Source organism: Dipodomys merriami, unplaced genomic scaffold (assembly GCF_024711535.1).
Source record: "Dipodomys merriami isolate MVZ:Mamm:240054 unplaced genomic scaffold, mDipMer1.0.p SCAF_19, whole genome shotgun sequence".
Classification (NCBI taxonomy): Eukaryota; Metazoa; Chordata; class Mammalia; order Rodentia; family Heteromyidae; genus Dipodomys; species Dipodomys merriami.
The window spans coordinates 24,954,397-24,979,692 of record NW_027203270.1 but is presented as its reverse complement, the minus strand read 5'-3'; the positions used below and the strand labels follow the sequence as shown (position 1 = coordinate 24,979,692).

The 25,296-nt window shown below is 46.3% G+C and overlaps 1 protein-coding gene across 4 annotated transcripts; it reads left to right on the top strand.

The window, feature by feature from the left end:
- The first annotated feature begins 223 nt into the window (after positions 1 to 223).
- On the top strand, positions 224 to 25,094 carry Kif18b (kinesin family member 18B). 4 transcript variants are annotated; one of them, XM_070026806.1, is made up of 16 exons: positions 224 to 318; positions 11,292 to 11,624; positions 12,641 to 12,798; positions 13,132 to 13,236; positions 13,446 to 13,556; positions 13,637 to 13,834; positions 13,995 to 14,171; positions 14,777 to 14,851; positions 14,989 to 15,086; positions 16,890 to 17,067; positions 17,288 to 17,415; positions 21,622 to 21,830; positions 22,062 to 22,572; positions 23,522 to 23,608; positions 23,980 to 24,065; positions 24,291 to 25,094. In XM_070026806.1, exons 2-16 carry the CDS (start codon positions 11,300 to 11,302, stop codon positions 24,395 to 24,397), a joined length of 2,553 nt encoding a protein of 850 aa, XP_069882907.1. In that variant the 5' UTR covers positions 224 to 318; positions 11,292 to 11,299; the 3' UTR covers positions 24,398 to 25,094. The 4 variants fall into 4 exon arrangements, with proteins under 4 accessions (XP_069882907.1, XP_069882906.1, XP_069882909.1 ...); XM_070026805.1 differs by having other exon boundaries at positions 16,890 to 17,100; XM_070026808.1 differs by having other exon boundaries at positions 23,980 to 24,120; positions 24,291 to 24,369.
- Positions 25,095 to 25,296: the final 202 nt, after the last annotated feature.

The window sequence follows — 25,296 nt, the reverse complement described above, 5'->3', positions numbered from 1 at the left end:
GTAGCGCACTCGGCTCACTGAAGCTCCGGAGACAAGCCTCGCAATCTCCAGTAAACCGAGGAGTGAGTGCGCAGGCGCACCTCAACTGTGGGTTTTTTTTTTTAATGGTTTCTTAGGAAACAACCAATCAGAGGTCTGGACGGTGACCAATGGGAAGCCCGGAAGGGCCGACCGGCTAGTTTTAAACGCTTAGCGCCGGAAGGAGATTGGCGCGGAGGGGGAAGGTGGGGCGCGTGTTGTTCGGGGGCCGTGGTCTCACGTCTGTGGCGGAGGAACCCGCAAGCAGGCGGCGACACCAGCGACGGGAACAGACGGAGGGTAAGCTTTGGTCTTTGGTGGACCCCAGCCTCACACGCTGGGAGGCGCGGACCCACCCTGCTTCACGCGGGAGCTGGAGCCAGCCCTCTTTTGTGCGGGATCGGTTCGGGGTGGGCACTTCCGTACACCATGTGTATAGGCGATCTGGACCTACGCTGGGCCCGCACGTTTGAATCCAGCTCTCAGTACATCGGCTTTGTGAAAGGTCCCCCCTGCTCGTGAGTGAGGAGGACATTGATTTCCCCCATCCCCATCCCCTTCAAGCTAGAACTAGAGACCTGGGGCCCCTACTCAAGAGAATGGAGTAGCTACGTCCTTTCATTTCTCCACAGCTTCTGGTTGCAGCTGGGCTATACTACCTTGAACAAAGGGAAGGTTCTCCTAGCTTTGATTCTTCAGGGCACTAAAGTACTGTACCACAGAGTTCAGGGGGTTTTATTGAAAAACATTCCTTCTCCCCTGTAAGGGAGAAACGCTGTGTCATATAATTCTAGCAACAGTGGTGAATATTTTTTGATCCCTTAATTGAACTCCGAATCAGGTTTGACTACGTTTTTTTCATAATAATATTATGGGATAGATAACAATATTATTTGCAGTTTACAGCTTTAGAAACTGAGGCACAAAGAAGCCTAGAAGACAGCATCCACAAAATTTTTTTCCAAACCCTATTCTATTTCTTTTCCCATCAACAAATCCTATCAACAACTGCCAATATATTCAATCCTTCAGGATTCATTAGTGAATTTTTCCCATTCCAGATAAAATTTTTTTAATGTCTCAGTTTGGCTGGGCCCTGGTGGCTTATGCCTATAATCCTAGCTGCTCAGAGGGTTGAGATCTGAGGATCAAAGTTCAAAGCCAGCCAGGGCAGGAAAGTCCATGAGACTATTATTTCCAATTAACTACCAAAAAAGAAAATTAAAGGAAGGAAAAAAAAAAAAGTGGAGATGTGGCTCGAGTTAGAGCACTAGCCTTGTGCAAAAAGGCTCAGGGACAGCACCTAGGTCCTGAGTTCAAGGCTCAGGACTGGCACACACACACACACACATACAAAGGTCTCAATTTGTCAGGGTTTTTTTTGTTGCTGTTTTTTTTTTTTTCTTTTTTTGGTCTGTGGTGGGGCTTGAACTCTGGGCCTGGGTGCTGTCCCTCAGCTCTTCAGCTCAAGGCTAGCGTTCTAACACTTGAACCACAGCACCACTTCTGGTTTTCTGAGTGGTTTATTGGAGATAAGAGTCTCACGGTCCTGCCCGGGCTGGCTTTGAACCATGATCCTCAGATCTCAGCCTCCTGAGTAGCTAGGATTACAGGCGTGATCCACTGGCGCTGGGCTGTCAGTTTTTATATTATCCAGCCTAGCTGCATTTATAACCACTACTACCACCACTATCCCCAGTGCTGAGAATCAAACTCAGGGCCTTGAGTATGCTAGGTGAGTGCTTTACCACACAGCTATATTCCCAGGCCCAGTACTTTTAAAAAGGTACAAGTAGAAAATGTTCACTTTTAGACACAGTTATAAATTTTTCCCTATCTGGTCACCAAACAAATATAAACAATTGCCAGAATATTGTGTAAACTCTTTCCACACCATAAATTAGGTTATAGATATACATGACTGAGACTTTTATTTTCTCTGCATGCAAGACCTAGGCAAGCACTGAACTCTATCCCAGCTCTAAGTTATCAATATAAATGAGAAGTAGAAACAACTGCATTTGAGAATTCTTAAAAAGCTTAATTTAGTCAAATAGAACATAATTATAATTTAAAAAATAATTAGTAATGGGCTGAGGATATGGCTCAGTGACAGTGCTTTCCTAGCTTGCACAAAAGCTCTGGGTTCAGTCCCCAACACTGAAAAGAAAAAAAGCTTTTTGACAGTTTTCTAAGGAAGAAAATTGAACCAAGAAGTTATGGAAATTTTTAATAAATCTTTGAGCATTGAAGAAACTGAATTAGTTTGAAATCTACTTTCACATCAGAAAGCCCTACCAAACACCAGAAATAGAAAAAAAAAATTTTTTTTTTTGGTCAGGGGACTTGAACTCGGGGCCTGGGCGCTGTCCCTGAGCTCTTCAGCTCAATGAACACTCAACCACTTGAGCCACTGTACCACTTCCAGTTTTCTGGTGGTTTATTGGAGATAAGAGTCTCACAGACTTTCCTGCCTGGGCTGGCTTTGAATTGTGGTCCTCAGATCTCAGTCTCCTGAGTAGCTAGGATTACAGGCGTGAGCCACCAGTGCCCATCTTAAATCTGTTCTTCTATAAACTCTCCTTCCCTATATTTATATTCCAGAAATGAAACAAAGAAATTACATAGAGATAGTTGTAAACAAATCTTCTGTAAAATATTAGCAATCCAGTAATAGCAGTGAATTAAAGAATATTATGTTGAGTTTATTCCAGGAATATGTGACTTAATGTTAGAAACAGCTGTTAACACAGGACTGTGGAGGTAGAGGGTGGTGGTTAATATTTCAGTGTTAGTAAGTATGCTTATGGTGCTCAGAGCCTTGATTTTCATCCTTAGCACAAAAAAAGAAAAATAAATTCGAAATAGAAGTAAATAGCCCTAAACCAACAAGTGTGAAATAATTGTAATATTCTCTATAAAATGAGTAAAAGAAACAAGAATGCTGCTACTCAATATTGTACTGGAGATCTTAACCAGAACTGTAAGATAAGAAACATGAATTACAATGATGAGAAAGGAATAAGCAAAACTATCATCAGGTACAGCCTATGGGGCTAAGGATGTAGCTCAGTGCTAGAACATTGGCCTCGCATATTCCAGGCTTTGAGTTCAGTCCCCTGTGCCAGCAAAAAAAGATTAAAAATATAACATTATGAGGTTCCTTTTTTTTTTTTTTTTTTTTTTTTAAGAGCACAGCTTCTTCCTCTACACAACCATGCACACTATTCTGTGAGTACCAAGGTGAGAACAGGTATGAGCAGCCAAGGCCCAGACAGAGCAGCCTAAGGATCAGGTAGTATCTGTAGTTGACAGAATGAGGTCAAGTTCCTGCCTTGCTTACCACCTTCCTGTGCTTTCAGTTTCCTTGGTGGACTAGAGATGTAACATTGTATCAGTACTCACATAATGAGATTGTTGTGAAATTTAAACGATACCATTTGTAAAGCTTTTAGCACAAAGCACTTAGCATAGTGTCTGGGATACTCACTGAAAAACACTCACTAAATGTCAGCTATAATGATTACTATTTTTAGACTTTTGGACTCAGACCCTTCCCTTCTCTGGTACTTATTCATTCATAGGACAAATATTATTTAGCATCTGCTACATGCTTGGTCAGGTGCCCAGGGACCTGTACAGACTATGTCAAAAGCGGGTCCTGCCTCTTGGCATAAGCACGAGAAACATGTATGAGAACTCTGAGCAGCATGAAGGAGCTTCAGGTATCCTTGCAGGCAGGGTATCCCAAGTATCCTGGGGCTAAGCTACTTCTTCTCTTCTTCAGATCCCATTGTCTGAGCTCAGGGAGTCCATTATGTCTTCAAATTCTGTTTTTTTTTTGCTCTTCCTGGGGCTTGATCTCAGGGACTAGGTAGGTTAGTATTCTACCTCACTTGAGCCATAGCTCCACTTGCAGCTTTATTTATTTTGTGTGTGTGTGTGTTTGTGTGTGTGTGTGTGTGTGTGTGTGTGTGTGTGTGTGTGTGTGTGTATGTGTATGTTTAATTGGAGGTAAGATTCTCATAGACTTTCCTTCCTCAGGCTGGCTTTGAACCTTGATCTCAGATCTCAGCCTCTGAGTAGCTAAGATTACAGGTGTGAGCCATCTGCACCTGACTTCCAGAGGCTTCTAACGAGCTTTTGCTTGTTGGGCCCATCCCTATGAGGGTGTGCAGAAGAGGCCACCCTGAAAACAACCGAATCTTGACTTCCCAACCTCAGCTCAGCAGCGCAACTAGCCTCTGGGTTTTAATGAGCTGCCCTGGGTTAGAAATAGGACGTGAATGTGGCTGGCTGAGAACCCTGAAGATCTTATTAAAGAATCATCTCCCTTGTACTTGGGGCTGAAATGCTCTTTCCAACTGAGGATCAAAGCAAACTTGACAAACGGTCTCTCATTAATCTCCCCATCCCCTTGAGGCGGAGCAGATCCGTAGCTATTCTCTCTGGCTCTCAAAGGGAGACATTGATGTGACACTGATGTGCTGTGACTCATGGGAAGACCTCCCCTAAGTCAGATACAGAACAAAGACCAGGACCCAAGTATCCTAGAGACACCCATGCCAAGTGACACCTGCATCCTGCAACCTTGGGGCCTCCAGCACTATCTCTGAAAGAAGGAAAACATCTCATTAGGCAGTCTTGGCCTCACTGGCCCTCAGGAGGCAGGGAGGAGGGAACTGTAAAGGTTATGTGCACTCCTTTGCCAGTGCCCTTTTTAATTTCCTGCTTAGAATGTTAGGCTGCTCTGTGGCTCCTCCTCAGTCAGAACCCTCCCCGTGGGCATCTGGGCCTGCCAGGAAAGCAGCCAATGTGGACGCAGACACTCTCTTCCTGGTAGAAGAGTGAGGGTCCCAGAGGCAAAAATGCAAGAATGAGAAATGGAAACTCGAGTGTTGAAAATTAGTTATAGTCCATAAATATCTGTGTTTGCAGAATACATAATGTAGTTCCATATAAGGGACTATAACTATTATGTAAACATAAGGGGCTCTTAGAACCATGTGATCATTTGAACATAATATATAATATCATTATCAGACAGGATGACCAGCTCTGCGCTCAGGCTGCCGGAGTTGGAATGGGACTCCATCACTCACTACCATTGGGACCTTGGGCAAAGTTGTTTAACCCTCTCTGTCTCAATTTCCTCATTGAAAAATGAGTGTAATAACACTATCTATCTTGGTGGGATTGAAGTAGAGATCAAAGAGTCCCTTTGAACAGTCTGATTTAGTGACCATTTAGCTAATATGTTTATTATGACAATCTGATTGCTGGGGGGGGGAACCCTGAATTATACATATATAAAAAGGATTATTGTTGATTGATGTCTTTCCCTTGTTTGGTATGGGGAAGAAATTAAGAAGTTTAGGGGTGAAGAGACAGGAGTTTCAAATCAGCTCAATTCTGCCACATTCCCCAAGGACAACCTGAGCTGTTTGCTAGATTATTAGGTTGGAACCCTGCTTTTCTCTGCTAAATGTCCTTGGTGATTATGACCGATCAGCAGGACTTAGCCATTACTGGGAAAGCATTCATCTATTCCTATCTCCCAGGAACAGCCCCTGTTAATATAAACCCTAAGTCTGGCTAAACTTTTCCAGGGTATCTGTGACTCTTACATTCCAAAAATTGTATCCCTACCTTTGGAAAGTTGGCAAAAAGGAGAAATGAAAACCTAGGTATAGAGGTATGAGAGAACCACAAGAAGAAATGGGTAATAAGTGTGTGGAATTATTACCAGGTCAGCATCTATTCTTACATCCCTAATGGGCGGTAGTGTGTACAACTAAATAAAAAAGAGCTAAAAATAGAAGTAACTGTCATTATTTGCAAACTATATTATCATTTAATTGAAAGTCCTCGGAATTAATGGGCAATCTATTAGAACTAATAAGGGACTTTAGCATTGTAGCAAGATACACAATCTATATGCAGATAACAGAGGCTTCTATCCTAGCAAAATATGAATTTGAAAATGTGATTTTAAGAGCAGCCCATTCACAATATAACTAAGACTGTATAATAACTAGTAATAAACCTATCAAGAAATATATGATATTCATGTGAGGAAAATTATAAAATCTTACTGAAGATTATAGAGTTGTGAAGAAATACAAAGAGAATCCATTTAAATGAGAAGATTTGCCATCATAAAGATGCCAGCTCTTCTCATATTAATCTATAAATTCAAAATAATCCACATTACAAATTTTAGGACTTTTCATAGAATTTCATAAGCTAATTCTAAAACCATGTGCAAGAATAACTCCCCTCCCCACAAAAAGTAAAATGTGATATATTAGAGAACTCCAGACATTACAATAGTAACATATGGATAAGAAATAGACCTATCAGAACAAAACAGAGTCCTCAAGTAAATTCATGTTTCTATGAAAATTCAGATATGTTTAATTTGGCATTCCAGCCAGGCACTGGTGGCTTACACCTGTAACCCTATCAACTTAGGAATCTAAGATCTAGAGTATTGTAGGCTGTTTTGTTTTGTTTTTGGTGTCAGTCTTAGGGCTTGAACTCAGGGCCGGGGCACTGTCCCTGAGCTTCTTTTGCTCAAGACTAGCACTGTGCCACCTGAGCCACAGCTCCATTTCTGGCTTCTTTAGTAGTTTATTGGAGATAAGAGTCTCCAGACTTCTCTGCCCAGGCTGTCTTTGAATTGTTAACATCTGATCTCAACTTCCTGAGTAGCTAGGATTATAAGCATGAGCCATCAGCTCCTGATGGATTGTGGTTTGAAGCCAGCCTGGGCAGAAAAACCTATGAGACCTTGTCACAAAAATCTAAACAAAACAAAATCCCAAACCACCAGGCACTCAGGTAGGAAAGTCTGTAAGACTTATCTCCAATTACCTATCAAAAAGCCAGAAGTAGGGCTGGGAAGTATGGCTCAGTGGTAGAGTGCTTGCCTTGCATGCATGAGACCCTGGGTTCGATTCCTCAGCACCACATAAGCAAAAAGAAAAAAGCCGGAAGTGGCGCTGTGGCTCAAGTGGTAGAGCGCTAGCCTTGAGCTGAAGAGCTGAGGGACAGCGGCCAGGCCCAGAGTTCAGGCTCCACAACTGGACCAAAAAAAACCAAAAAAACAAAAAGCCAGAAGTAGAGCTGTGGCACAAGTGGTAGAACACTAACCTTGAGCAAAAAAGCTCAGGGAGAGTGCTGAAGCCCTGAGTTCAAGCCCCAGGACCAGCAACTCCCCACCCTACCCCCCAAAAAAAAGGGGGAAAATAGCAAAAAGTAGGGCTGGGGCATAGCTCAGTTGGTAGAGCTGAGCAAACAAGCCAGGTAAATGTGAAGCCCTGAATTTAAGCACCAGTACCACCAAAGGGGGAAAAATTGACATTCCAGATTGATAAGAAAGAATATACTTTTCAGTACATGGTCTTGATATAATTGCTTGCCAATTAGAAAAAAATATTTGGAAAACATCATTCACAAAAAAGTAAGTTGTAGCCTAGCATTGGTAGCTCACATCTATAATCCTAGCTACTCAGAAGGTTGAGATCTGAGGATTAGAGTTCAAAGCCAGCCCAAGCAGAAAAATCTGTGAGACTCTTATCTCCAATAATCCCCTAAGAAAGAAAAAAACAAAAAACAAAAAAACTGGAAGTAGAGCTATGATTTAAAATGGTAGAGTGCTACCATACAGCAAAATAGCTCAAAGATAGCACCAAGTCCCTGAGTTCAAGCCCCAGGAGTGGCAAAAAGAAAAAAGTTTTAGCTCCATAAAAAAAGAAAAAGTAGGGCTGGGAAGGTGGCTCAGTGGTAGAGCGCTTGCCTTGCATACCTGAGGCCCTGGGTTCGATTCCTCAGCACCACATAAGCAAAAAGAAAAAAGCCGGAAGTGGCACTGTGGCTCAAGTGGTAGAGCACTAGCCTTGAGCTGAAGAGCTGAGGGACAGCGCCCAGGCCCAGAGTTCAGGCCCCATGACCGGGCCAAAAAAAAAAAGAAAAAGTACTTGAAAGAAACATTTGTTACTTTGGAGAAGGACTATTAAACATGACATAAAAACCATAAAATAAGAGATTAACATTTTTGACAATTTATTTTATTCTTGGGATTAAACTCAGGGCATTATGCTTGTTCAGCTGGCACTCTACCATTTGAGCCATACCTCTATTCCTGCTTTTTCCTGGTTGTTTTAGAACTTATATAGTCTTTCAGACTTTCATTCCTGGGCCTACTAGAGACCAAGATTCTCCAAATCTCAGACTCCTGAGTAGCTAGAATGACAGGTGTGAGCCACCAGAACCCAGATCAGATATAAATTTTATGTGCCTGTCAGTTCTGGGTCTTGAACTCAGAGCCTTGAGTACTAGCTTGACTTTTTCATTTGTACTGCTTGAACCATGTCTCTAATTCTGGCATTTTATTGGAGATATGAGTTGTGAAGATTTTTCTACCAAGGCTGGCTGAACCAGGATCCTTAGACTTCAGCTTCCTGAGTAACTAGGATTATAGGCATGAGCCAGTAAATATGAAGAAGAAATAGGGAGGTAAAAGAAAGTTCTTTCCTGATTATAAAATTACTGTAAAAATATTCAAGAAGCCAATAAAACATTGAGATTACATGATTACATCACACTTGTGACCCCAGCACTTGTGAGACAGACGCAGGAGGATCTTGGGTTTAGGCTAGCTTGGACGTCATAGTGAGTTCCAGGCCAAACCACTCCATGGTGAAACCCTGTCTCCAAATAAACAACAAACAAAATGTCTGAGGGTGGTAAATATAAGACAATAGCCCAAATCTTTTTTGTGCTTCTTCATACTAGCATATATCAGCCGGAAGTGAAAGTGAGGGAATGTGTTCCATTCATAAAAGCAATTAAATCTATAAAATACTTGGGAATTATAATAAAAGGGCAATTTACACAACCTAGCTGAAAAGACAAAAACTATAAAATCTTACTGAGGAGCATAAAAATACCTGAACAGGCAATAACCACATTTTTTTCCTAAAAAGCTTAATACAATAAAATAAGCGTGTAAATGTAATGCAATTTCAGCTGTATATCCTAGTAATTGGTGTGTGTGTGGGGGGGGTTATATATGTATGTGTTTGTGTATATGCATATTTGTACTGGGGCTTGAACTCAGGGCCTGAGAGCTCTCCCTTAGCTTTTTCACTCAAGGCTCACATTCTACAACTTGAGCTACACCTCCACTTCCAATAGTTGTTTGTTTTCAGTTCTGGGCAATAGAACCCAGAGCCTAATTGAGCATCCCTCTAGCGCTTTTGTCTGTGCGCACATGCACACCAGTACTGGGGTTTGAACTCCGACTCATGTTCTGGCTTAGCTTTTTCACTTAAGGCTAGTGCTCTACCCCTTCTACCAGCTTTTTGCTGGGCAGTTGGAGGTAAGAATCAACAGGCTTTTCTACCCAGACTGGCTTCAAACCAGGATCCTCAGATATCAGACTTTTGAGTAGCTAGAATTAGGGGTCTGAGCCAGGTAGCTGTATTTTGCTTTTGAGATAAGGTCATACTCACTTTGTCTAGGGCCAACCTCAAATTTAAAGTTAAAATCTCTGCCTCTACTTCCTAAATAGCTGGGATCATAGGTATGTAGCACCATACCTACTGTTTGAATAGTTTTTTTTGAGAAAAGGAGATTCTGGGTTGGGCATAGGACTGATAAAACTTTTTTAAGGAGAGAGGTGCTGCTGGATCTCAAACATTGGGTATACTAGGACAGTGCTGTATCTTAAGCTAGACCCCCAGAAATAAGTCAAATAACACAAAAGTGCTTAGGAATACTGAAGAAAGTTTTGAAGAAGACTGATGAGAATTCTTGCCTTATTAGAGTTAAAGCATGCTGCAAAGTAACATAGGAACATAGGTATAAGAGTAGAATAATAGCTTCAGGAACTAGTTGTAGACCTCTGAAAACAGTCATTTGGATATGACAAAAGTAGATGCCAGGCACTGGTGGTGGCTCATGCCTGTAATCTTAGCTACTTAGGAAGCTGAGATCTGAGGATTGAGGTTCAAATTTAGTCTGGGAAGAAAAAATCTATGAGATCCTTATCTCTTATCTTAACTTGTGAATAAAGTTGGGAGTAGATAAATGGCTCAAGTTGGAGAGCTCTAGCCTTGAGCAAAAAAGCCAAGTGAGGCCCTGAGTTCAAGTTTCAGTACTAGTATTTATTTATTTATTTATTTTAATCTTTTTTTTTTTTTTTTTTTTGTCGGTCGTGGGGCTTGAACTCTGGGCCTGGGCGCTGTCCCTCAGCTCTTCAGCTCAAGGCGAGCGCTCTACCACTTGAGCTACAGCGCCACTTCCGGTTTTCTGGTGGTTTATTGGAGATAGGAGTCTCACGGTCTCTCCTGCCCGGGCTGGCTTTGAACCACGATCCTCAGATCTCAGCCTCCTGAGTAGCTAGGATTACAGGCGTGAGCCACCAGCGCCCGGCTTATTTATTTTAATCTTAATGGGGCTTGAACTCTGGGCCTGGGGGGCTGTCCTTCAGCTCAAGGCTAGCTCTACCACTTGAACCACAGTGCCACTTCCGGGTTTTCTGAGTGATTTATTATTGGAGATAAGAGTCTCTAGGCCTTTCCTGCCTAGGCTGGCTTTGAACTGAGATCCTCATATCTCAGCCTCCTGAGTAGCTAGGATTACAGGTGTTAGATACCACGCCCAGCTTGGTATATATATATTTTTAAGGAGGTTATGTTTCAAGTAAGAACAAGATATGTATTAGTAATTGATATTAATACAAATATTCTTAATATCTCAGACTGACAGTGGAGGCCAGACATTAAAAATATGGAGGAGAGCTGGGTGCCAGTGGCTCATGCTGTGATCCTAGCTGAGATCTGAGGATCATGGTTCAAAGCCAGCCCAGGCAGAAAAGCCCATGAAACTCTTATCTCCAATAAACAACCAGAAAACCAGAAGTGGTGCTGTGGCTTAAGTGATAGAGTGCTCACCTGACCTGAAGAGCTCAGGACAGTGCACAGGCCCAGAGTTCAAGCTGCACAGCGCGTGCGCGCGCGCGCGCGCGCGCACACACACACACACACACACACACACACACACACACACACACACACACACACACACACACACACACACACACACACACACACACACACACACACACACACACACACACACACACACACACACACACACACACACACACACACACACACTATGGAGGAAAGGACAGGAAGAGTCCCTTGAATGGTTAGGGGCACACTATGGTGGCTTGATCCTTATTCCATCATATCTCTGCACAGGTGTTGCCATGATGACAGTGGCGGAGCATAGCAAGGTGCAGGTGGTGGTGCGGGTGCGGCCCTCCACCCCTCGGGAGCTGGAGAGTCAACGGCGTCCTGTGATTCAGGTGGTGGATGAGCGGGTACTGGTATTTGACCCTGAGGAGCCTGATGGAGGATTTCCTGGTCTGAAATTGGGTGGCCCCCATGATGGTGGTCCCCCTAGAAAGAAGGGCAAAGACTTGACATTTGTCTTTGACCGAGTCTTTGGTGAGATGGCTACCCAACAAGACGTGTTCCAACATACCACCCACAGCATCCTGGATAGCTTCCTTCAGGGCTACAACTGCTCAGGTGAGAACTTGAGCCCTGCTTGATACAAGCTTTGCCTCTGATTCCCAAGAAAAGAATTTCACATCCTTATTTAGATCATGCCTGTAACTCGGGGCCTAGGTGGGCACTCTTCCTTAGCTTTTTCCATTCAGAGCTGATGCTTTTACAGACAGGCATCGGTGACTCACGCCTGTAATCCTAGCTACTGAAGAGGCTGAGATCTGAGAATCGCAGTTCAAAGCCAGCCTGTGCAGGAAAGGCCGTGAGACTCTGATCTCTGGTTCACCAGAAAACTGGAAGTGGCACTGTGGCTCAAGTGGTAGAGCACTTGCCTTGAGCTGACAAGCTCAGAGACAGCGTGCAAGGCCAGAATTCAAGCCCCATGACTGACCAAAAAAAAAGAGAGAGAGAGTCTCACAGACTTTTCTGTCTGGGTTGGCTTTGAACCACAGTTCTCAGATCTCAGCAACTAGTGCCTGGATTATTTTTATGTTTATTGTCAGTACTGGGGTTTACACTCTACCACTTGTGCTCCTCCCCCCACCCCAACTTATGTGTCTTCTGACATATTGGCCTCTCCTTCCCACTGAGCTGGGGGCACTCTATGGAGGCCCCCATTTGTTCTCTCTACCATGTGAGGCACTCACCGGGCCTTAATCAGATACAATCTTGAGCTCTTGATGCTTAAAGTGTAAAGGGGGGAGAAGGCATAGATCAGAAAAACATCCCACAAACATGTGCTTATAAACCCAGGCGAGTGATGCAAAAGAAAGCACTGTGGGCCTGAAGAAGGAAGGGATGGTCCCCATCCACAATAGAGAGCCCTCTGACTGGGAATCTGCAGGTTTGTGGGAATTTAAGACAGACTCATGGAGAATCAAAGGCTGAGCATAAGCGTGACGGGAACGGTGTATGTGAATGGCAAAGGAAAGGGACTTAAGGTAGGCGGGACTGGGCCCAGTAGAATGTGTTGGGAGCAGCTCTAGGAAGGTAACTCTGGCTCTGCTGCCACTTCCTCTTCATTCTGTGCCCTGTAGTGTTTGCCTATGGAGCCACCGGGGCTGGGAAAACACACACCATGCTGGGAAAGGAGGGGGATCCTGGCATCATGTACTTGACCACCATGGAACTGTACAGGCGTCTTGAAGCCCTCAAAGAGGAGAAGCGATTCGAGGTGCTCATCAGCTACCTGGAGGTAGGCCTGTTCTCTCTCCAGCCTGTGTCATCCCTCATTCTCACAGTCATATAAAGAGAAGACGGAGTGGTAGAAAGTAGATAATGGGCCCAGGTGAGCCAGCGGGACATAGATACTGCACAGTGAGAAACTGCATGAGAGGAAAAACTGCCCTCTCTGCTCTTGGCATCCCACTTGGTCCTGCAATGTGTCACTCGTGGCAGCTGTCTTAGATATGCATCAATCTCATCTTTCCCTGTCCAGCAACTTCCTTTCTTCAGCCTCTGGACACTCAGTTGCCTACCCTAGGGAAGGATGTTCTCCCTCAGACTGCTTCTTGCCATTTCTCCTCAGGTGTACAATGAGCAGATCCGTGACCTCCTGGAGCCCAAGGGATCCCTTGCCATCCGTGAGGACCCTGACAAGGGCGTAGTGGTGCAAGGACTTTCTTTCCACCAGGTAGATGCCAGATGGGGCTCAGATGGCTACCAGCCACCCTGGCTGTTCCTCCGGGGTCTTCTCACAAAGCCATTTGGGATACCCTGAATACTGCAGTGGCGGTATGGTGGCATTAATGAGGGTGGGAGGGTACTGACAGTTAGCCTTTCCTGCCAGGCACAAAGCACTGGTAGAGACCACAACCCCTTTCCTGGGTGTCTCCTCTCTAGCCAGCCTCAGCTGAGCAGCTGTTGGAGATGCTGACCAGGGGCAATCGCAGCCGTACACAGCACCCTACTGATGCCAATGCTACGTCCTCCCGCTCCCATGCCATCTTCCAGGTGAGCAGAGTCATAGGCTGAGCCTACAGCTGGGACTCATGATAGACCCAACTCCCCTGACCCTTGCCCTCTGCCCTCAGATCTTCGTGAAACAGCAGGACCGGGTACCAGGACTGACTCAAGCCCTTAAGATGGCTAAGATGAGCCTGATCGACTTGGCTGGCTCAGAGCGGGCATCCACCACCCATGCCACGGGGCAGCGACTACGGGAGGGTGCCAACATCAACCGCTCTCTGCTGGCTCTCATCAATGTCCTCAATGCCCTGGCTGATGCAAAGGTGAAGCATCACAGGCCCGATGCCACCCCACTCCCCCAAGAACTGAGTATCTGAACCCAGTGGTCCCTTCTCCAGCCCTGAGTCAAAAAGCTATGCCAGGCTCTACCCAATTCAAGCTAGCCCAGCTGTCTTTCCCCTCACCCACTGGTTTAATTTCCAGGGCCGAAAGTCTCATGTGCCCTACCGGGACAGCAAACTGACCCGCCTGCTGAAAGACTCCATCGGGGGCAACTGCCACACAGTAATGATTGCTGCCATCAGCCCCTCCAGCCTGACTTATGAGGACACTTACAACACCCTCAAATATGCTGACCGGGCCAAGGAGATCAGACTTTCGGTGTGTATCAACTAGGGATAGCCTGTGTGTATGGGTATCAGGGAGCATTCAGCCTGGGGACAGGTAGGAGAGGGCCCCAGATTGCTTCCTTAGATTCCCTAACCAACACCCCCATGCAGGAAAAGGAAGTTCCCTGGGCTCCTATCTTCTGGGAGAGTCTTCATAATAAGAGCAACTTTGTCCCCATCCTCAGGAAGACTCCAAGACTCCAGCTAGACAAAGGCAGAGAATTCAGACTGTTGTAGTCAGTAGTACCATATATTCCAGTAAAATGATATAATCATCCATATACATTAACCCAGACAAAAGCAGGAGTGCTCTGGTTTCTGCCACATCTGCTGGGCTTCGCCTCCTTGCTTCTCAGGGAGCCCTGGCTTGCCTGTTGGTCAGCACATCTCTGTGAGACAGTCAGGATTCAGGGCCACAGCCAATCCTCGGCCCCTTGCTGCGATCCCTCCCCTTCCCTAGTTCTTTTCCCCACTTGTGAGAATGAGTCATGGCAATGTGAGCAAGACTTCCTGCACAATGCCTAGGCATGGAAGGTGGCTGGTTAAAAACTGCTTTGAATGAACAAACAAATCTCTTCCCTGTGGTCCCCTTCTCAGCTGAAGAGCAACGTGATCAGCTTGGACTGTCATATTAGCCAGTATGCCACCATCTGCCAGCAGCTCCAGGCTGAGGTGAGGAGCCCAGCAGGGGAGATGGTCCAGGGTAGGGAGTGAAAGCCAGGAGCTTGGGGGTGCAGCAGGGCTCTGTGCCCACCCCCAGCCTCCTGTGCTTACCTGGGGCTCTGAGGACTGAGCTGCTGCTGTTCCAGGTGGCTGCCCTGAGGAAGAAGCTCCAGGTGTATGAGGCAAACGCTCAGGCCACACAGCAGGACCTCCCACAGTCCCACAAATTGGGCCCGCCACAAAGGTCAGTTCTGATGCCATCCACTACTCCTTCTCTAATTCATAGAGGACTAGGACTCCTTGTCTGTATTCTATTACCTAGGATTAGGGGTGGTTTCTACCAAAATGAGCAATTAATTGAGTGCTGTTAAGAATGTCCTGTGTCAGATGGGGAAGTGACGTCTGAACTATAAAAAAGCAAAAGGCGAGCCAGGCACTGCTTGTTCATGCCTATAATCCTAGCTACTCAGGAAGCTGAGCTCTGGGGATCACAGTTCAAACCCAGGCCAAAAAAAAAAAAATCTGAGAGTCTATCTCCAATAAGCCTGCAAAAGAAAAGAAGCTAGACTGGAGGCAGGGCTCAGATGGTAGAGAGGTTGAGCTACAAAGCTGAACAAGAGCTGGACTGGGAATGTGGTTTAGTGGTAGAGTGCTAGCCTTGAGCAAACGAAGCTCAGGGACAGTGTCCAGACCCTGAGTTCAAGCTCCAGGACTGGCCAAAAAAAAAAAAAAAAATACAAGATCCTGAGTTCAAGCCCTAGTACTGACAGAAAGAGAGAAAGAGGCAACTGGTTTTGGGGTTCTGCTGCCCATTATCATGAGTGGCCTTTACTTTTCTCTTTGTTAATAATTCTTACCTTTCTAGAGAGAGAGAGAAGGAGAGGAAGAGAGGGAGGGAGAGAGGGAGGGAGGGAGGGGGAGAGAAAGAGAGAGAGAGAGAGAAGAAAGAAGCAGAAGGTTTAGAAGTTGGGTGTGTCATTGGGTTTGGTGTGTGTGTGTGTGTGTGTGTGTGTGTGTGTGTGTGTGTGTGTGTGTGTGTGTGTGTGTGTGTGTGTGTGTGTGTGTGTGTGTGTGTGTGTGTGTTATCTCCCCTCACACACACATACTGGGACTTGAACTCAGGGCCTTGAGCTAAGCTATGCCCCAGCCCTTTTTGTTTTAGTTTTTTGATAGGGTCTCACATTTTTGCTAGGGTTGGCCTTGGACCAACCTACTTTTGCTTCCTAAGTAAGTGGGATTCTAGGCGTGCTTACTATATCCAGCTTGTTTGTACAACTGGGTCTCCTGACTTTTGTTCTTGATGGCTTTAAACAATGATCCTCCTTCCTGTCTCTGCTTCCAGAGTAGCTGGGATTGCAGGAATAAGCTACTGTACCAGGTTCTGGAGTTCATTGTTTTTTGTTTTTTTGTGGGTTTTTTTGTTGGTCTTGGGGCTTGAACTCTGGGCCTTGGCGCTGTCCCTCAGCTCTCAGCTCTAGGTGAGCACTCTACTCCTTGAGCCACAGTGCCACTTCCAGTTTTCTAGTGGTTTATTGGAGATAAGAGTCTCACAATCCTTCCTGATCCTCAGATCTCAGCCTCCTGAGTAGCTAGGATTACAGGTGTGAGCCATCCCCAGGCAAAAATGGTTTTATGTTTTTTGTTTGCTTGTTTGTTTTTTTGTTGTGGGAGCTCAACTCTGGGCCTGGGCGCTAACCGTAAGCTCTTCAGCTCAAAGCTAGAGCTCTACCACTTGAGCCACAGCACCATTTCTGGCTTTGTTCTGTTTATGTGGTGCTAAGGAATCGATCCCAGGGCCTCATGCATGCAAGGCAAGCTCTCTACCACTGAGCCAACCTCCTAGCCCCCCTTTTTTTTTGTTTTTAAATCAGAAAGTCCCTCACACCTTCATACCTCCCATCTTCCCAAATAGGCTGCTACTTGTTATCTAAACATTTCATGTGGGCTCTACAACTAGGTATTAGAGATCCTGCCTCACTTGCTCATCGCACCTTCCCCCGCCCCACATCATGCCTCTCAAACTCTCATTTTCTCCTTGCCTTCCTAGCTCCTCCTTACTGCCCCAGCCTCCTAACCAGCCCTGCACCTCAGAACTCCACACCGAGTCTGGAGCCTTTCAAGAGGGGAGCCTTGGGACACAGGGCCAGGAACAGAGGAATGTGGAAGGAAACTCCCCAGACCAGCAACAGCTCCTACAGAACAAGGACAAAAACCCCAGTGAGAAAGTATGTCTTGGGGACGTGAAGCCTGGGCCCCAGGTGGGATATTAGAAGAAATAGCTATTCTCATTCTCTATCTGGATGTCTTACATCTGTCCTGTGCTTGTGACTAGGACCAAACAAGCCTTTCTGAAGTCCTGGTCATTCTAAAGCTGTTATTTTCCATTCCTGGGGGAAGGAAGGGTTTTAAGAGGTTATCTGCCCCCTCTACCTGTGCCTCCTCTAGGTTCCAACCCAGATGCCAGAGCTAAGCCTCATGCATCCACTACCAGAGTCCCCTTGTCTGATCGTGCATCCGGAGCCAGTTGCAAACCACCTTTCACCACAGAAATTGGACATGGATCAATCTAAGCAGTAGGTGTCTCCTTGCCTCTACTCTGGAGTTCAAAGTGGGATGTGATGGACCAGCCTCCTTGTGTAGGAACATGCATCACAAAAATCTCTGATTCTTGCTCACAGTCAAGTCCCTTTTTATTAGCATTATCTCATTTATTTATTTACTTGTTTGTGCTAGAATGGGGCTTGAACTCAGAGCCTGAGCAGTGTCTCATAGATTTTTTGCTCAAGGCTGTCACTCTATCATTTGAACCACAGCTCCACTTCTAGTATATATGTGGGCGTGTGTGTCTGTGCATGTGTGTGTGTGTGTGTGTGTGTGTGTGTGTGTGTGTGTGTGTATATTTTTAAATTGCTATTATAAAGGTGATATTCAGAGGAGTTACAGTTACATAAGTCAGATACTTCTAGCTTTTTTGCTGGCTAATTGGAGATAAGAGTGTCACATCTCACAGGCTTTCTTGCCCTTGATGGGTTTGACCCTCCATCCTCAGATCTCAGCCTCCTGAGTAGCTAGGACTACAGGCATAATCTTAAGTGCTTTCAACTCCTTGTTATTATTACCTACTCTTATTTCCTGAGAATCATCTTTATTCCTTCCACAAAGTTGGCAGCCCAACAGGCAAGGGAAACTAAACACTAAACTCCATCCCGACAGCCAGCAGAAACACCAAGTTAGGACAGGCCATTGGGGCTAGCTAGCACTTGGCTTTCTCGCGTAGGGAGAACACAATGCGCAGCCAGGGGAAGCTGGATGACAGTCAGAGGAAGGGACAGGACAGCCTTCCTGAACAAGTATTTCTCGTGTTCTCACCAACAGCTTGTGGCTTATCTCCCCCACCCTCTCCCCCAGAAGTAAACACAAATCTCCCATCACTTTTCAGCTTTCCATCTAAAATAAAGCAGAGTAAACACAAACCTCCATCTTGAACCAAAGAGGAAAGGATATGGACCCATTCCTTGGGTCTCCTAGAGGATGCTGCTGTATATTTTTTTTCCCCTTGATCTCTAATACATAAATCCCCCACCACTTAGCTTTGCTATTGCCAGTCCTACTCTCCCCTTCCCAGCACGCTTCACACCAGGCAGTGTATTTAAAGCTTCTGGACAGAAGGGCCTGTTTAATTTTATTTCTTGTTGGGGAGTGTCTGTTCCCGACTCAGCAAAAATGCTGCGGCCTGAATAATCACAGGCTCATTATCGGTCTCTTATTGCTAACTCCCTGAGGCCTAGAGAGATGGGGTACATTGGTGGGGTGCCCCATCAGTCTCCCAGGGAACAACAATGAATTCAAGGTCTCTCTGCTTGGTGTTCCCCCAGTATGAAGAGAAAGGATAAGAGGATATTATGATTCTCATTTCTACCTGGGATTTTTTGAGGGGGGAGATGAGCAGCCTCCAACAAGTTGTTTCAAAACCCCTGGTTGTGACTTAGATCTCCTACTACTTGGTGAGGAAGTCCTAATAAAATACAGCAGAAGGCTTCAAATATTAAGGTTTATAGAACATCTTAGATCATCTCAATATTGGAAAAACCCCTGACAACTGCATAATCGAAAGTCATTTCTTTTGACTTTTAGAGTTTTGAATCTTGGACCACTAGGGCACTGAACAAATCTGAGATTTTCCAGTTCAGTGGGTTTTCAAGTGGTTTTTTTTTTTTTTTCCCCAGCTGCAGAGTCATCTCTTTACATGGAATCTCATGCTGAGGTCTAATATATAGGACTGACAAGATAGAGTTACTCTGATTGGTGATGTTTGAAACCTAATTTAAAAATGCTGGTATAAACCAACTCCCCATTTGTGAACGAGAAGATGAGAAGATGAGGTCTTTAAGCTGGGCACTGGTGGCTCACGCCTATAATCCTAGCTACTCAGGAAGCTGAGATCTGAGGATCGCGGTTCAAAGCCAGCCCGGGCAGGAGAGACCATGAGACTCCTATCTCCAATAAACCACCAGAAAACCAGAAGTGGCGCTGTAGCTCAAGTGGTAGAGCGCTCGCCTTGAGCTGAAGAGCTGAGGGACAGCGCTCAGGCCCAGAGTTCAGGGCCCACAACTGACAAAAAAAAAAAAAGATGAGGTCTTTGCCCAGGGTCAAGGGGGATAGGGCCAGTGTGACTCTCATGGTAGCCAGGTCCAGGCCTTTTTCCCCCAAATACTTATTTTGCTCAGTAGTCCAGTCTTCCTTATAATGTGTTGCTTGAGAAGATGCTGAATGAGTTTCTGCTGTGTCCTTTTTAATTTATGTCCTGCCCTCTTTCACAGAGGGCTGGAGGCTACTTTACTAAATGAGCTTGGTTCCCTGAGCAAACACTGACAGGGCAGTGAGGTGGGTTCATCCAAGTCCAGACAGGTAGTTACCTGAGGATAAATCATTTGCCATAAATAATCCCCACTGAGGTAATTGTGTTTATTCTTTTATCATAGAAAGAAAATTGGCTTTATGAGAATCCAAATTTACAGCATCAATAATCGCATTACCCTCAGAATTTCCTTTAAATAGTCCCTTAGTGCATGTGAAATACACGTTGTTTCATATGTACTTTTTCAAGGATCCTAACTATTAAACAGAAAGCACAGACTGAATGCATTTTGAAGGGCTTTCTCAGAGCCCAGGTCAACAGAGCCTATTTTATTATATAATCTTCTCTTGTCCTAACGAGGTAGATGATTTTACTACCACCTTATAGAAAATAACTTAGTGTTTACTATATGCCAGGTATTCCTTTAAATATTCTGCATATAAAAATAACAGTTAGCCGGACACTGGTGGCTCATGCCTGTAATCCTAGCTACTCAGGAGGCTGAGATTGAGGATCGAGGTTCATAGCCAGTCCAGGCAGGAATGTTCATCAGACTCTTATCTCCAATTAACCACCAGAAAACCGGAAGTGGTGCTGTGGCTCAAATGGTAGGCACTAGCCTTGAGCCGTAGAGCTGAGGGACTGCGCCCAGGTCCAGAGTTCAAGCCCCATGACTGACAAAAAAAAAAAACAAAAAACCCTCAGCCAAGCACCAGTGGCTTACAACTGTAATCCTAGCTACTCAAGAGCTGAGATCTGAGGACCTTGGTTTCAAGCCAGCCCTGGCAAGAAAATCCTTGAGATTCTTATCTCCAGTTAACCTCAAAAAAAGCCAGAAGTAGAGCTGAGGCTCAAGTGCTAGAGTACCAGCCTTGAGGGGGAAAAAGCTAAGGGCAGTGCCCAGGTCCTGAGTTCAAGCTTCAGCAGCAACACACACACACACACACACACACACACACACACACACACACACACACACACACACACACACACACACACACACACACACACACACACACACACACACACACACACACACACACACACACACACACACACACACACACACACACACACACACACACACACACACACACACCACACACACACACACACACACACACACTTTTCAATAGCTCTATAAAGTAGGTATACTTGCTATTCTCATTTTAAGGTTCTAGAGATTGAGGCTAATCAATTTATTGACGATCACATAGCTGAGAAATGTTGAGCTGGGATTTGAACAGTGCCAGTCTGATTTGAGATGGATTTCAACTACTGTGGGGGTTTTTTGGGTGTAAACGTGTGCCAGCACTGGGGCTTAAACTTAGAGCATTTAGCTCTCATTTTTTTCCACTCAAAACTGTCACTGTACCACTTGAGCAACACCTTCATTTCTGGCTCTGTGGTTAATCAGAGATAAGAATCTCTTGGATTTGTCTGCTTTGACTGGCTTTGAACTGCAGTCCTCAGACCTTAAGCCTCCTGAGTAGCTAGGATTATAGGAGAGAGCCATTTCCCAGTTTCAACTACTATCTTACATTGTCCTGAGGGCACATTAATTTAGGATTCCAGTACTAATGTAAATGGCTGAGCTAAGGGGAAATTCAGACTTCCCAAGTCCAAGGTCACTTGAAACTCTTTCCCTACTTCCCGGGCCCCCATCTTTGTCCTGGAGCAGGAATAATGGGTAATACCTACCACCCTTGCCTGGAACTTGTCAGCCTTCAAGGGTGTGACAGAGCTGGAGCTGGATTGGGAGGTGCATCAGTTAGTCTGGGACAAGGCAGGAGGGAGGGAGGGAGGGGACATCCAGATTTGCTTTCCACCATACTTGCAGTGATGAGGTCAGTGCATAGACTAGAGAGCTCTAGCCAGGCTGGATATAAGTATCACAGGGATCTCATTCCCTCTGTTCCAGGTTGACCTTACGAGTGCTGTGCTTGGCCCATCGTCAATACTCCCTGCTCCAGGCAGCCAACCTCCTGACCCCAGACATGATTACAGAGTTTGAGACCCTGCAGCAGCTGGTGCAGGAGGAGAAAACTGAGCCTGGAACTGAGGCCTCCAGCAGTACTGCTTGCCTAGGCAGAGAGGCCCCTCTGGCTCAGGAGCGGTGTTTAGAGTCAAGTGAGTGTCACCTCTACACTGTCCTATCAGTGTCACCTTCGAGGCCCAGCTAGGGCTGAGGCATTGCCAAGCACTTTATGTGCTATGGTGGGAGGATGGACCCCTGCAATTATGGGCTTCTAAGAGAGACCCAGGAGACCTAAAGAAGGGGACCTCTTTGGATCTCTAGTGCCTGCTCCTTCCTTCTAGCCAGTCACTGACTCACTTAGTACCCTCCTTTTCTCTGCCCAGAGTCTCCAGAGTACTGTGGCCCTGTGACCCGGACCATGGCAAAGCAACTGCACATTATGGGGATCCCCTCTGGGCCTGACTGCAGCCCGGCCAAGGAAGCCCGACAGCCCGCAGAGAAGAAGAGGAGGAGGAGACTGAGTCCCACAGAGCCAGACTGTCCTCTAGTCCCAAAGCAGACCAAACGCCAGCACCAGTCCCTTCTCCCCTGCCTGAGGAGGGGGTCTCTGCCTAAGGCTCAGCCTTCATTTGAGCCCAGCACCCCAAAAGGGAAAAGACCCTTTTCTCCCTGCCATTCCCCTCGCTTCTGCCCAGCTACAGTCATCAAAAGCAGGGTTCCCCTGGGCCCTTCTGCTATGCAGAACTGCTCCACCCCTCTGGCTCTACCTGCTCGTGACCTTAACACCACCTTTGATCTCTCAGAGGAGCCCCTCTCAGCACTCAGTTGTCATGAATTTGGCTGGGAGAAAGTCCCCCAGGAGTTGAACAGGCCCGACCAGCCCTTCATCCCCAGGTAGGTCTCTCAGCCTCCCTCTCAGTCCTTCCAGCTGGCGGTCAGAGGTCAACAAGAGACAAGAGTACATCCAAGAAAAGGAAATCAGCCTGACTTTTAGAGTTGAGACCTGTTTCCCTTTGGTCATTCTTGAGGCCCAGAATGGAGTGTGCAGTTACTATGGAGACATGGCTTCACTCGATGCCCCTCCCCTTCTATTCATGCCTCAGGTTCACTGGCTATGTGCTGGTTCAGTGTGTCCTCAGCTCATGGGACCTCAACTTGGGAAGAGTCACAGGGAATCTGGAATTAATGAGCCCAGCCCTGTCTGTTCCTCTGCTTAGCTTAGGCTCTGTGACCTGGTATGAGTTCTGTGTCCATTGGCAAATACCTGCAAATACCTATGGTTGCCCTTTGTCTCCTAGATTTCTCTAGTTCAGCATATGGAATGCAGGATATGGTCTTGCATAAAGAAAACTTTATTCAGTATTTTCTAGGGAGGAGGTAAAGTGTTAGGTTTGCCCTCTGTCCGCATGGCAGGCAAGGGGTACAGCAACCCGACAGGACAGTGGCAGAAGCTAAGGACAAATGGCAGACTGACTTGGACTTGTGAGGCAGAGGCCAGCAGGCTGCCCGCCTGCAGCCCCCCCACCTTTCATGGCCCCTGAACCAGCTCTTAGTAAAGCTCAGAGCTGGGCAGGTGGAAGGGTGAAATTGCTTGAACTCCAGTTCCCTGGACGCTCCAGAAAACTGACATCTGGATGTTCTCCCAGAACAGAGCTGTCACTCAGCTGTCAGCCCAGACAGGGAAGGCAGAGAGAACAGTCCACCTCTGAGCAGAAAGAAGCCTCAGGTCATCTTGTCCAACCTCCCTCCCCACAAGCTGGGGCCTGGAGGGAGGAAGAGTGGCCAGTGCCATTTCTGGTTCCCATCTCATCTGCCTTTCTCCTTTTCTTTTCCCCTTGCCCAGCGCACCTGTGCTGTTCACCAGGAAGGCCTCCAAGCTGCCATCTTCCTTCCCTGGCACCACCTCCTGCAAGAAGAAGCGCACCATGAGGTAAGGTCTGGGTGATGTGAAGGTGGGGAAGAAATTTCTCACTCAAACAGTGTGTGCCCTGACTGGGCACAGGCCCCTGCTGGTGTCTCTGGACCCCTCACAGCCCAGGTCTTGTGAGCAGGGCCAGCATCTGGTTCTTTGACTGGAGTTTCTTTGACCCTTGTTGCTATTCCAGGATCATCCCAGAAGTGAGGTGGGGAGGGTTTGCACAGCTCACCCCCCTCCTCACTCACCTCTCCTACCCTCCCATATGGCCTTGGAAACTCCTGTCGGTGCTTGGCCTTTCCTGCTTGCAAAGAATAAGGCAGCTGGGCTACCTTCTTGCTCCTTGCACACTCCAGAGCCCCATCTGTCTTCCCTTCCTCCCTTAGTTCCTCAGTCTCCCGGGGCCGAAGTCGCATTGCTCGCCTCCCCTGTAGCACCTTGAAGACATCAGCTGGGCCTCTTAAAATCCCAGGTGACTAGCATTGGGGACAGAGGTGGCTGTACCACAAAGTCAAATGAAGCTGGAGGTAAGAGGGAGGGCATAGGGTGGGCCAAGGCCCCCTGGGAGAGAAGTACTTTCAAGTATCTCAGGGACCCTGAGGGGTGAGGTAGAGGAGGAGGTGGGCGGCTGGGGAAGCTGTGGCATAGAACCTCACTTTGTTCTTCCCATATCCCACCCCTTCCAACTGGCCTGCAGAACCACCCTTGAGTCCCCGCTGCCTTGGTGACCAGAGAATACAGAAGGAACTAATCAGGGTCAGGGGAGTGCTGTCAACTGGGAGCTGTGTCACCATGGTGTCCTGACTGCCAGACGTGTCCTGATCTGTCAGCCCATCTAAGCTAGCCACCCCTCCTTGCTCTCTGGAGCCACTGGAGCAACTAATGCCAAGATTCCTTTCCTGTTTTAACACCCCTCCCCAACCATTCATACTCTCTGCCCTCTATTAATCTCAGTTATGCTCAGCTTCTCAGTGTGTACATATTTGTTTTGGAGTGTTAACATACAGCTGTTCTAAAGGATGCTGCCCCAAGGACATAGGGAGCTCTTGACTCTGTTTTCTACTCCTGATGTCTTACAGTAGACTCTGCCCACTGATGGCCTCTGCCCAGTAGAGGAGGGTTAAGGACAGGAAGGGGGCTCGCTGGGGAGTCCCCACTTGATTCTTCAGGTTCTGAGAGAGGCGTCTTCAGCCCCTTATCCCCAGCCTGAGGTAGGAACCTTACTCTGGCCCCTGCTCTGGTGATGATGTAGCTCCTTTGCAAAGGAAGCCAACATTATTATCTTGAGCCATTGTACACAAGACACTCAAAGTATAAGAGGATATAAGAAGAAAGGAAAATGCAGCCTTAATGTTACCACCTAGGTATAGATGCTAAATACTGGGACTTACACATCCCTCTAATCCTTGATTCCTGAACAAACGGGTATTATAAACACATGTAGATAAGAGGTTTTTGGTTTTTTTTAACTATAATAATCAATAAAATAACCTTCTGTATCCTTGGTGTGTTTTTCTCTGTATCCCTACAATAGCAACGTCTTCCCTTTCTCGTTTCCTACTTTTTAACATTTTAAAACATTTCTGGAGCTGGGGGTATAGTTTAGTGGTAAAGTAATTGCCAAACATGAACAAGGCCCTGGGTTCAATCACTAGCACTTCAAAAACTGAGGGAGCAGCCAGTCACTGGTGGCTCATGCCTAT